This window comes from Haematobia irritans, chromosome 5 (assembly GCF_050003625.1).
Source record: "Haematobia irritans isolate KBUSLIRL chromosome 5, ASM5000362v1, whole genome shotgun sequence".
Taxonomy (NCBI): Eukaryota; Metazoa; Arthropoda; class Insecta; order Diptera; family Muscidae; genus Haematobia; species Haematobia irritans.
Genome location: NC_134401.1, coordinates 26,822,858 through 26,835,109, shown reverse-complemented (window position 1 = coordinate 26,835,109; position 12,252 = coordinate 26,822,858). Strand labels below are relative to the sequence as shown.

The 12,252-nt window shown below is 35.4% G+C and overlaps 2 protein-coding genes across 2 annotated transcripts; one reads left to right on the top strand and one right to left on the bottom strand.

Moving 5' to 3' along the window:
* The first annotated feature begins 339 nt into the window (after positions 1-339).
* On the top strand, positions 340-3,647 carry LOC142239588 (uncharacterized). The gene is made up of 3 exons (XM_075311380.1): positions 340-401; positions 1,355-2,923; positions 3,536-3,647. Exons 1-3 carry the CDS (start codon positions 340-342, stop codon positions 3,645-3,647), a joined length of 1,743 nt encoding a protein of 580 aa, XP_075167495.1.
* A 2,773-nt stretch (positions 3,648-6,420) lies between these two features.
* LOC142239587 (uncharacterized) lies at positions 6,421-11,730 on the bottom strand. Its single transcript, XM_075311379.1, has one exon. It carries the CDS (start codon positions 11,728-11,730, stop codon positions 6,421-6,423), a length of 5,310 nt encoding a protein of 1,769 aa, XP_075167494.1.
* Positions 11,731-12,252: the final 522 nt, after the last annotated feature.

Here is a 12,252-nt window from a genome sequence, read left to right as displayed (position 1 = left end):
TGAGGAATATATTTCCAAATGGGTTAACTGCATGTCGGAGAGAAAACATTTACTGCAAAATAGTGATTTGCCTACATCCGACTATTTAAAATTGTTTCCCATCTTCAACTCTAATGATATATCAATATTTGAACTTTTTAAGATCGACGTAACAACTTTTTATCCAAGTTGCAGCAGCATTGCAGTCTGGGATAATTTATATTCAAAAGTGTTTGTAAGACTGAGCAAAACTAAGGATCTTAATGCAAAAAAAATTCTAGACAAAATAGAAGGATTGTCTGAAAGTATGTTTCATGGTCAAATGATAATATAATTTACATCCAACATATTATTAAATCTATGCAGGAAACAAAAAGGAGGTCGCGTTTATATTATTGCCATATTTATTCCCGTCAATCAATGTAAGAAGCCAAAAAAAGAAATCACCAAAAGTATCTAAGATAGAGATACAAGAAAAATTTGTCGCTCACTTTGATGTAAGTAGATTCAAAGCGAAGTAGTTAAGTAAAGTGCGTTAACTAATTCTAAGTATTTTTACCACCACAAGATCATTGTCTAGAAACAGTGTTGCCAGATACCGAAAACAATAACACTAGTTTACAATTTTCTTTTCATGTACATTTTTTGAGAAGCAACTTTTCATATGTATTTTGATTTGCTGAATTCGAAAAAATATGGAAAAGTTCTTGTGATGTCCCGTGAAAAACGAGCGAAAAACTAAAATAACAGGATATAACGAAAACTGTTCCACAAAAGAAAATGTAAACATTTTTGCTTCGAGTTCAGCAGATAAAAATACATAAGAAAAGTCGACTCTCATCAAGTGTACATTTTCAGTGTAAACTAGTGAAATTAAATAGAATATAATATTTTTTTCATTTAATTTTGTCTTACTTGTTTTGAAGGATTTTAAACTATTTTTTAGACTTTACAACAAGCGAATGCTTTTGATGACTATTGCCGAAATGAAAAATTATGTTTGCAACCACATATTATTTTTGTTGGCGACTTCAAATCTTTACGAGCCTATATAACGTTATGTGGCAAAAAGTACTATTTTGAAGATCCGCTCCAAGCCATAGAAAACTGTTTTTACCTGTATATGGGTCTCAACATCAAATACCCTATGGAATGTAATATGGTTTGGAATTTTATACAAAAGTATATTTTTAAGATATTAACCAAATACGATTCTAACAATATAAGTATAAAATCGGTGTTCTACAGCTTAAATGACTCTAACTAATCTAAAACCTTACAACAATATTTTATTTTAATTCTACATTTATTTACAACTATATGTATTAAACATGTATTGTATTTTTTGTTCGTTATCATTTGATACATTTTGCAGCTATTATGAGCATTTAAGAACATTGCATAAACGCGAAACACGATTTAAATGTAACACAGACAACTGCAACAGAATTTTTTCTAATATCCATACTCATTTGAAGCACACAAAACGAATCCACTTCGAAGTTATTGGACAACATATAGAAATTGAGAATAACTTAGAAAATATATCACCTGACATGTCGGGAGCAATATTACCATTCGAGGAAAATAAAGACCAGATGGTATTAAAAACTCATACAAAGCAAGTTTTGCAGATAATTTTAGACATTTTGTCAGATGAAAGAATACCAAGGCATCTTGCATTCGGAAAATTTAGCACGATATTTGAATTCTATGATACCCAAATCAAAAACTTTTTACATTCTTCACACATTGACCAAATGAATTTTGAAGAGTTAAAAGAATTTCTAATTTCGTTGCTTAGTCCATCAGAAACCAAATCAGAATATCTGCTACTCAAGTATTTAAAAGAACAGAACATTTTAATTGACTATCATATTGTGGACATTGGAAGCGAATTTACTTTTTGCTACAAGAATGGCAATAATATCACCCAGACAAAATATGATTTTTTTTATATTCTAGTAAATATAGAACAACTCTTTGTAGCACTTTTTTCTCAGACCTCGTTACTCAATGAAATCATTACTTATATGAATCTAATAAAAACGTCAAGTTCCATCGACAACATAATACAGTCGACATTTTGGAAAAACAAAATCCAATACTTTTTGCGAAAGGGTGAAGAAAATCAATTATTTATTCCAATAATGGTCTATTTCGATGACTTTGAAATTTTAAATCCATTAGGTGCACACTCTGGACATTTGAAAATCGGTGGAGTTTATATAAAAATTCTGGCTTTACCAGAACATTTAAATTCCAAGCTAACGTCCATTTTATTATGTATGCTGTTCTTTACTGAAGATCGAAAAAAATTTGGTAACGCGGTCATATTCAAACAACTTATAGAAAAATTAAATTATTTACAAAATAGTGGAATTTCGATTTGTGGCACAACAGTAAAATTAATTACTTGCTTCATAGGTGGGGACAATTTGGGTATGAATTCTCTACTAGGATTTTCTGAGTCTTTCAGTGGTTTATATTATTGTAGGTTTTGTAGAATAGGTTCCAACGAAAATAGGAACTTATGCATGGAAAATGTAAACTGCCTAAGAAGTAGAGAAAATTATTTAGAAGATATATCAACATTTCCACATTCTTTTGGAATTAAAGAAAACTCGATTTTTAACCACTTAGAAGGTTTTCACGTTGTAGAAAATAATTGCATAGATTTAATGCATGACATATTGGAAGGAGTTGCCCATTATGACTTGGCAATAATTTTTAGACAGATTTGCCTAGATAAAAAGCTAATAACAATCCAAATTTTAAACAAACGTATTGAAACATTCGATTTTGGAGTTGACTCAAGGCCACCATATTTAGATAAAGACTGCCTAAGCAAAAGTAAATTCAAAATGTCTGCTTCCGAAATGTTTACGTTTATTAAATATTTACCACTTTTAATAGGAGATTTAATTCCTGGTTGTGATGAATGGTACTTACTTATAGCCTTGCGTGAAATTTTGAGTCTTGTTTATAGGAAAAGCATTTCTGCTGCTCTTCCAAATTATTTACAGAATTTAATAATATACCACCATAACTTATATTTAAAAATTTCGCAAGAATGGTTAAAACCTAAATTTCATTTCATGCTCCATTACTCTACACTGATGAGACGTATAGGACCACTTGTTCACACAAATTCAATTCGATTTGAAAGTAAACACCAATTCTTTAAAAAAACGGCGCACAACTCCAATAACAGAATTAATATACTAAAATCCTTACATATTAAAAACCAGCTTAATATTGCAAAACAAATTTTAGAAAATAATTTTTCCTCGAAAACTATACCAGGAATAGTTACAAAATCTTCCAATATTAAAGGGTATAAGATAGGATCTTCCGCATATGAAATCTCTTACCTTTTAATTAACAACAAGTCTTTGAAAAAAAACTGTGTTATTTGTTTTGACGAATACATAAATGGCGAGCCCTTTTTTGGATTAATTGAACATATAATTGTCGAAGATGGTTATTATTTTTTGTGTGCTAAGCTTTTAAAAACTTTATACTTTGATAATCACTATTTTGCGTATAAAATAAGTTCTACTGACTGTATTAATACTATTATTGACTTTAAAAAAATTAATGTAAATTGTTGGTCACATGTGTCTATATCCGCTACTGGCGAAGAATTTGTTGTTTGGGATTACTAAATATTTAATGTTTATATGCTTTTATTTTCCGTTTTTATGAATACACAATAAATTAATTTAAAACTTAAAATATTTGAAATGAGTTTTCTTTAAAATTTTGCACGGTTTTCGTGCTAAACAAATAGTACTGATACCAAAATATTGGTTGCCTCGATAATTCAACATATTATTAGCATAGACAACAGTTGATTGTTCTAACCACATAATAAATCGAAGTGGTTGTGATTGCCAATATATGGTTAATCTACTCATATGTTAGTTATCCAAACAAATGTTTTTCAAGTTATATCACACAACAGTTGATTGTTCTAACCACATAATAAATCGAATTGGTTGTGATTGCCAATATATGGTTCATCTACTCATATGTTAGTTATCCAAACAAATGTTTTTCAAGTTATGTCACACAACAGTTGGTTGTAGTAACAAATTATGTCAGTTATTTCTTGGTAGTAGCTGGAACCAAATATATCGGTTGGCAAAAGAATTGGTTGTCCCAACAAATTTGTTTTCTGTGTGTGTCCCTGAATTCCACATACGACTGGCGTACGCACAGATAATTCAGAACCCCTGGTTCCTGCCGGTAGGGACGTATTCTCCAAGTCCTCGAATAGTGTGGCATGGTTGACCGTATCGAATGCCTTCGATTGGTCAAGCGCCACGAGGACCGTTCTGTGACACGGCTTGGGCTGATCGAGTCCCATATTGATGTGTGCTGAAATGACTGTCGTCGTGCTACGTATCTTTCGGAATCCATGTTGATGCTGGGCAGCTGGAAATTCTCCACAAGGCTGGGGAGGAGTAGTGTCTCAAGTGTCTTGGCTACTGGCAAGAGAAGGGATATCGGTCTGTACGATTCACCTTTGCTCGAGTCTTTGCCTGGCTTCAGTAGTGGAATCACCCTACCCATCTTCCAGACATCGGGTATAATGTGTGATTCTAAGGACGAATTGAGGAGTCTAGGCAGGTACTCAACTCCCAGTATTCCCAGATGCTTCAGCATTAGCATTGACATTCTATCGGGGCTCAGCGCCTTGGATGGTTTCGCGCTGTTGATGACATTAGTAACTTCGGCTGTGGTAAATTGTAGTGTGTCATCGGCTCGGGGACCACATATGCGACGAGTGGCTCTCCTTTTCGGTCTATCAATCTTGGGATGCCCGACAAACTGTCGGTTGAAAAATCTGGCGCATCTCTTCGAATCCGTCACCGTCACGTCGCCAAAGGTGACTGCGATCCCATCATCCTTTATGGTGGGGTTCGAGAGGGCTTCCACTGTTTACCACAATTTACCAGTTCCTGTGCCTAAGTTACATTGCTTCAAGTGGTCTAACCAAGTGTTCCGCTTGTGCTCGTCGACACCTTACTAATCTCTAGTTTCAGTTCTCTGATTCTAGTATCAGCAGGGGTAGCACGATGGCATTCATTATGCTCGTTTGCGAGTCCCGGTCGAAAGATGTATATGGGAGCTATATCAAAATGTTAAACTTTTACATACTTGGCAATACCTGCAATTGTATTATTTGTATAAAATTTGGAGCAAATAAATCGGAATCTCTGGCCAGGTGGGCCAATTCAATCCATATCGGGCGATGGACATTTATGGGGGGCTATATATAAATCTGAACCGATTTCAACAAAATTTCTAGAATATTTATATTCTACGCTGTGTGCAACGTCTCACGTAAATCGGAGTAAAACTTTGCCCGATACACAGAATACAAATCAGCTGTAAAACTGATGCTAAAATTAACTTATATTTATTGCAAACAAATTCATTTGAATTTAGTTTATTTTTAAAATTTCGTAAGACATTTCCAGGTATGTCTCAAAAAATTTATGAACTAACTGGCAATAAAATTTCAATTAATGAATTTCAATGAGGGATGAAGTCTTTCGTACATTTCTCAAAAATAGTAAGAATGAACTACAGCGTAGTTAAAATGGGAATGATCGGGCGCCTAAATTTTTTTCTTTATTTCTAATTCATTTTTGCTTTTTGAGAAGTATGCATTTCGCAAATGGTACTTAAAAATCCAAATAAGTCAAAAAGCTTTCGTTAATTTAATGAATCTCAAAATTTGGAATACAATTTAGTTCAATTTTCGTATGATATAGTTCATTTTCATTTCAATAACATAGTTCACGTTTTTTTCTCTGTATAGTCTTATGAGTGTAAATAGGGCGAAACGAATCTCTAGCTAATGGGGCCAACTCAATCCATATCGGCTGATAGATACATACGAGAGCTATATCTAAAACTGAACCAAGTTGACTGATATGACACAGCAGCTATATCTAAATCTGAACCGATGTTTTCCAAAATCAATAGGGATCAAAATCAATTGAGCCGCAAAAAGACCCTGTTGAGCCTATAAGCTTTTTTATAGGCTATTATTTCAAAAATTAAAACTCGAAAATTTTATAATTTTAGTGATCCAAATTGATCGTTTTATTTGGCTGTAACAATGCAACTCAACTAACTATCGAAAAACAGAATATAAAAAATTCTCCATGCAAAAAAGGAATGAGAAAAATATCAAAATCATTATCGTCTTCTTGTTGATCATTGTCTCTTTAGGCAAGTTGATAGAATATCAATATGCATTTTTGCATTGCATCGCATGTTGTTGTTGATGTTGTAAAAAGAGCGTAAAAATGCATTTCAGGGGTAAACGCACCAACATACATATTTATGCGTGGCTGATGCAACGTTTGTATGTTTAGCCATATGTACAATGCTGGATGCTGTTACTACAGGTAGATATTGATGTTATTGAGACTTCTCGCACAGTGGTTTATCCGAACATCCTCCCCCCGTTGGAAGGCTGTGCGTTTCAACAACATTATCATTAATGGGTAGTACGGCTAATTTGGCAACTGATCGTCGAATTATGCCGTTGATGGTTTTTATGATTGCCACTCGAACTATTTCATCGTTGCCTCTTACAACATCTACAACTCGTCCCAAAAGCCATTTCAAAGGTGGCAGATTGTCATCTTTTACAAGTACCATATCTCCGATGGCAACATTTTTGCGTTGTGACTTCCACTTTGACCGCTCTTGAAGAAGGGCCAGATAAGAAGAACTCCACTTCTTCCAAAATATTTGCTGCATATAGCAAACCTTTTGCCATCTATTCAATCTATTAATATTCAAATCTGTTACATCGGGCTCCGAAATTGTTGTTAATGGGGCGCCAACTAAAAAGTGGCCAGGTGTCAACACTTCGAGATCGTTTGGATCTTCTGATATTTGGCATAGAGGTCTAGAATTTAACACGGCACATATTTCACATACCAGGGTCCTTAATTCATCAAATGAAAGAACTGACTGCCCCACTGTGCGATAGAAATGATACTTGGCCGATTTAACCGCAGCCTCCCAAAGGCCCCCAAAGTGCGGTGATCTGGGCGGTATAAATTTCCAATTGATTTCATCCTCAAAACAGTGTTTTTGGATTTGCTGCATGCTCGTTTGGTTGAAAAAAAGTTGCCGTAGTTCACCCAATTCGTTTTTGGCTCCTACAAAATTTGTGGCATTGTCCGACCAAATAGTTTTTGGTTTGCCTCGAATCGAGATGAATCGCTTTAAGGATGACAGGAACGACGATGTAGATAAGTCGGATACCAATTCCATATGTATCGCCTTAGTTGCAAAACATATAAATATACATATGTAACTTTTTAATGGTGGCCGATTTCGTACCTCTGATTTATAATAAAAAGGCCCGCAAAAATCAATTCCAGTTATAGAAAATGCCCTGCTTGGCTGAACTCTTTCATGCGGCAAACTGCCCATTATGTGCTCAGCTATTTTAGGCTTTAAGCGAAAACACTTTATACATTTAGCAATTATTAGGCTGATAGTTTTCCTGCCTCCTAGAGGCCAATATTGCTGACGAATATTTGCCAAAAGACTTTGAGGACCCGCGTGCAGAAATTTTTCGTGGAAGTAAATGACCATTGACTTGGTAAGTGGGTGGCTTTTCGGAACAATTATTGGGTGCTGAGCGTCGAAATTTAAATACGAATTTTGCAACCGCCCGCCGACTCTAATCAACCCATCAGAATCCATAAATGGTGCAAGCGCGAGTAATTTGCTAGATGTAGAAATATTTGATTTTGATTTCAAGGCTTTATATTCAGCTGAAAAATTAATTATTTGAATGTTTCGAAAAAGTATCTTAGTTCCCATTTTAATATCATTTTCCATTGTATTTTCGCCGGATTTAAATTTTGAAAAATTCATGAAACGATATACATATCCAAAAATCCGTTGAATTTTATAGAAAGAATTTAGAAATTTGCAATTCAAAGCAAAATCATATACCGTCGAAGCAATTAGAACTGCACGTCGACGTTCAGGCAAATCTTCAATGAAATTCATATTATTTGGCCAATGTTCAAAATTTTTGTATAAAAAAGAGGGTCCATTTTTCCACAGGTTACACTTCACCAGCTCTTCTGGTGTAGAACCTCTCGATAATATATCCGCAGGATTTTTAGCGGTAGGCACATGGTGCCACATCATATTTTTGGTCAGATTTTGGATACGACTCACTCTATTACTTACAAAAATGTTGTAATTCGAAGACTCTTCCCGCAGCCACGACAATACTACCATGGAGTCCGACCAGCAGTGACATTCATAACCTTTGCCCAGAGTACTTGAAACATCATCCAAAAGTTCAGCGAGAAGCAGCGCTGCTGATAATTCCAATTTTGGTATCGTTAGAACTTTAAGGGGTGCCACTCTAGATTTGGAGCATAATAAATTCACCCGAATCTCTCCTTCGTGCTCTGATCTCACATAAATACAGGCTCCATAGGCTGATATGCTCGCATCGCAAAAGGCATGTATTTGAACATCCGAATCTGGAAGTAAAACAAATCTAGGATATTCGAATTGGCTAGCAAACGAAAATTTTGAAACATATTGCAACCAAGCAGTGTGCAAATCTTGGGGCAAGCTCTCATCCCAATCCAATTTAATTTTCCACAAGTTTTGCATAAAAACTTTGGCCTTAGTTATGACAGGCCCAATTAGCCCCAGAGGGTCATATAGACGGGCTATAGACGATAAAACAGTCCGCTTTGAAATATTTGTTGATTCTAAAAAATGCGAAAATGAAAAAATAAAATTATCCAACTTTGGATTCCAAACAAGGCCCAGGGTTTTAGTGATATTTGTCCCATCATGAAATTCTAAAAAAGTTTCACGATCACCAGCAGGCACATTTTCCAAGACGGAGTCATCATTAGAACACCACTTTCGTATTTGAAAGTTTCCTCTCTTCAGAAGAGACGTGATTTGTTCTCTTATTTCAATGACCTCTTCTATTGAATCCCCTCCGGAGATCAAATCGTCCACATAAAAATCTCTAGTGACGATATTTGCACCAATGGGAAACAATTCTCTCTCATCAAAAGCAAGCTGATGCATTGCACGTATAGCAAGAAAGGCGGCGGGTTTTGTGCCGTAAGTCACTGTGTTCAGCTTGTATATTTGTATGTCCTCACTAGAGCTATTTCTCCACAATATACATTGGAGGTAATCATCTGGTGGATTAATGAGAACACATCTATACATCTTACATATGTCGCCACTTAAAGCGATTTTGAAAAATCTAAAACGAAGTATCGTATTAAATAATTTGGCCTGTATAGTAGGGCCCGAATGAAGAGTTTCGTTTAATGAAAGGCCTGTGTTTGTTTTTGCCGACCCATCAAATACTACCCTGAGCTTGGTAGTTGTGCTCTCCTCCTTATGCACACAGTGGTGAGGCAGAAAATAAGTTTTGGTTTGTGGAGGAATATCTGTGACGAGACTCATGTGCTTTAGATCGATATACTCACTCATGAACTCACTGTATTTTTTCTTTACTGCAGGCAATTTATTCAATTTTCTCTCTAAATTGAGAAATCGACTGTGGGCTCTCCCATAAGAATCACCAAGTTCATTTGAATTTATTTTCTTTGGTAATGAAACTGAATATTCACCAGAGGATAGACGCACTGTGTTTTCAATAAAATGTTGCTCACAGAACTCATCGTCGGAATTAAGCTGCCCAGGGTTTCCAAAATTCTGCTCTACTTCCCAAAAGCTCTTTACAATATCAGCCAACGATTCATGTTCGCCTTTTGTAATGGCCTTTGATGCAGCGGCTAATGAACATGCATTCGAGTGAGATGCGCCCCCACCAGATACCACCCATCCAAGACGGGTTTTTTGTAAAATTGTCGAATTATTTCCACAGCGTATTTGGCCAACGCTCATTAGTTCGAAAAATAGGCCAGCGCCAATAAGTAGATCTATTCTTCCCCTCTCACAAAAGTTGGAATCAGCTAATTTAATGTTATGAGGGATTTTGAAATCATTTACCTTAAGATTTCGATTTGGCTGGTATTCTGTAATTGATGGTATCACAACAGCTACGAATGAAACAGAATATTCACTGTGGCATGATTTTATTAATATTTCTGTCGATTTATCAGCCAAAATGTTACCTTCGCCGATACCAGATATTACGATATTTGAATTTCTCACCTTTAACTGGGCCTGATTGACAAATCGAGTTGTTATAAAATTTAGCTGGGAGGCCGAATCTAGAATCGCTCGGCATGGAACGAATACGCCAGAATTAGTTTTAACCAAAACAATAGCGGTCGCTAACAAAATATTTGTACCATCAGCAGTTTCGAATTGTTGGGTAGGATTTGATGAAACGAGAGTAGATTGTGTTTGTACTTGCGGTGGCTGCGAGGAAGATGGTGGGTGCCCTTGATTGATGTTGTTGTTAGCTTGTGTGGGTGTTGATAGTGATTCAAAATTATTATCGATATGTAATAGCGAGTGGTGTTTCATTTGGCAGATATTGCAGGGCCCAAACTTACATTTCTGGAGTCTATGACCCTTTCTTAAACAGTTAAGACACAAATTTAGTCTTTTTACTTCTCTAAAACGTAGCGTTGGGGAGAGATTTGAAAACTGTGAGCAATTCGATATGTAATGATCATTTGCATTACAAAATGTACAAAACGATTGCTTGGCTCCGGAAGCTATCAAAACATTTCGACCTTGGGAATTCGATTTCTTACTTGATTGTTGATTAGATGTGGTTGGTTTCATAGAGCTCTCAAGATTTTCCATCATACGACATCTTCGTTCAAGAAAGGAAGCCATGAATGGCCATGTTGGCAATCTATCATTTTGCAACCCTTCTTCCCACTTGGCTTGTGTTTGGTGATCCAGTTTAGAAACCACTAAATTAACGAGAAATCCATCTGCCAATTGCTCTTTGGTACATATCGTTTCGAGGGCTCGTATATGAGCGTTGAGTTTATCGCTAAGCTGGCGAAGACTGGATGCAGACCCTTTTTCAACATTTTTCAACCCAAAAACCTCTTTGATATGCATCTGAAAAAGAAGCAATTTATTATCGAATCGATTTTTAAGTAATTCAATTGCTTTATCATAATTTGCATCATTCGGCTCCAAAGATGATATCGTATCCAAAGCAGATCCAGTTAAGAGAGACCGTAGATGCTGGAACTTTTCTATATTGGTTAAATCCATATCGTTGGCTATAACTGTGGTAAACATAGCAAAAAAGTTCGGCCAGTCGGTGTATGAACCACTGAAAGCTGGAATTTTTAGTTCTGGCAGTCGAGTTTTGCGAATATTTCTTGGTTCCTCTATCGAAAATTGACGAAAAGTTGATGATGAAGGTAAAGAACGTGTACCGCCACTGGCCACAATTTTCCGCTTTAGTTTTGCCTTTGCTTCAAAATAAGATTTCATAAAATTGTCTCTGATAGTTTCATCCAAACTATCTCCTTGATAATTTTCCACAATTGATAGGGAATTTTCGAAATTTGTATTTAAACTTTCAACATAATCGAGGCGGACGGACAGATCAGCTTCATCCAGTGTTTGTAATTCATCGGAAGTAATGCGCTTATTAAATTTCTCCAGCTGCTTACCGATTAATTCCACTTTTTTTAAGCACTGCGATAGATCGGAGCTTTCCTTACCCGATTCCTTGGAATTAGATGATGATGATGTATTAAAATCTGGCATATTTTTCCAATTTTTAATCAAAAATCCAAAATTCAGCTTTTATAATTACGCAATGGATTACGCAATATTCGCTGTCTGAGCAAGTCTCAAGTTTTTTTTTTGGCTTAAAATCCGACGAAATTTTTATATTTTAATACCCGACTTGGCACTAAAAATACGTGATTCCAATCGATCACGTCGGGGTCACCAATGTTGAGCCTATAAGCTTTTTTATAGGCTATTATTTCAAAAATTAAAACTCGAAAATTTTATAATTTTAGTGATCCAAATTGATCGTTTTATTTGGCTGTAACAATGCAACTCAACTAACTATCGAAAAACAGAATATAAAAAATTCTCCATGCAAAAAAGGAATGAGAAAAATATCAAAATCATTATCGTCTTCTTGTTGATCATTGTCTCTTTAGGCAAGTTGATAGAATATCAATATGCATTTTTGCATTGCATCGCATGTTGTTGTTGATGTTGTAAAAAGAGCGTAAAAATGCATTTCAGGGGTAAACGCACCAACATACATATTTA

Coding starts and splice junctions, on each gene's coding strand:
- LOC142239588 (XM_075311380.1), top strand. CDS start 340: ATGCAGGAAACAAAAAGGAGGTCGCGTTTATATTATTGCCATATTTAT. Junction 402..1,354: donor ATTTATTCCCGTCAATCAAT/GTAAGAAGCCAA, acceptor TACATTTTGCAG/CTATTATGAGCATTTAAGAA. Junction 2,924..3,535: donor ATTCCTGGTTGTGATGAATG/GTACTTACTTAT, acceptor GTATAAAATAAG/TTCTACTGACTGTATTAATA.
- LOC142239587 (XM_075311379.1), bottom strand. CDS start 11,730: ATGCCAGATTTTAATACATCATCATCATCTAATTCCAAGGAATCGGGT.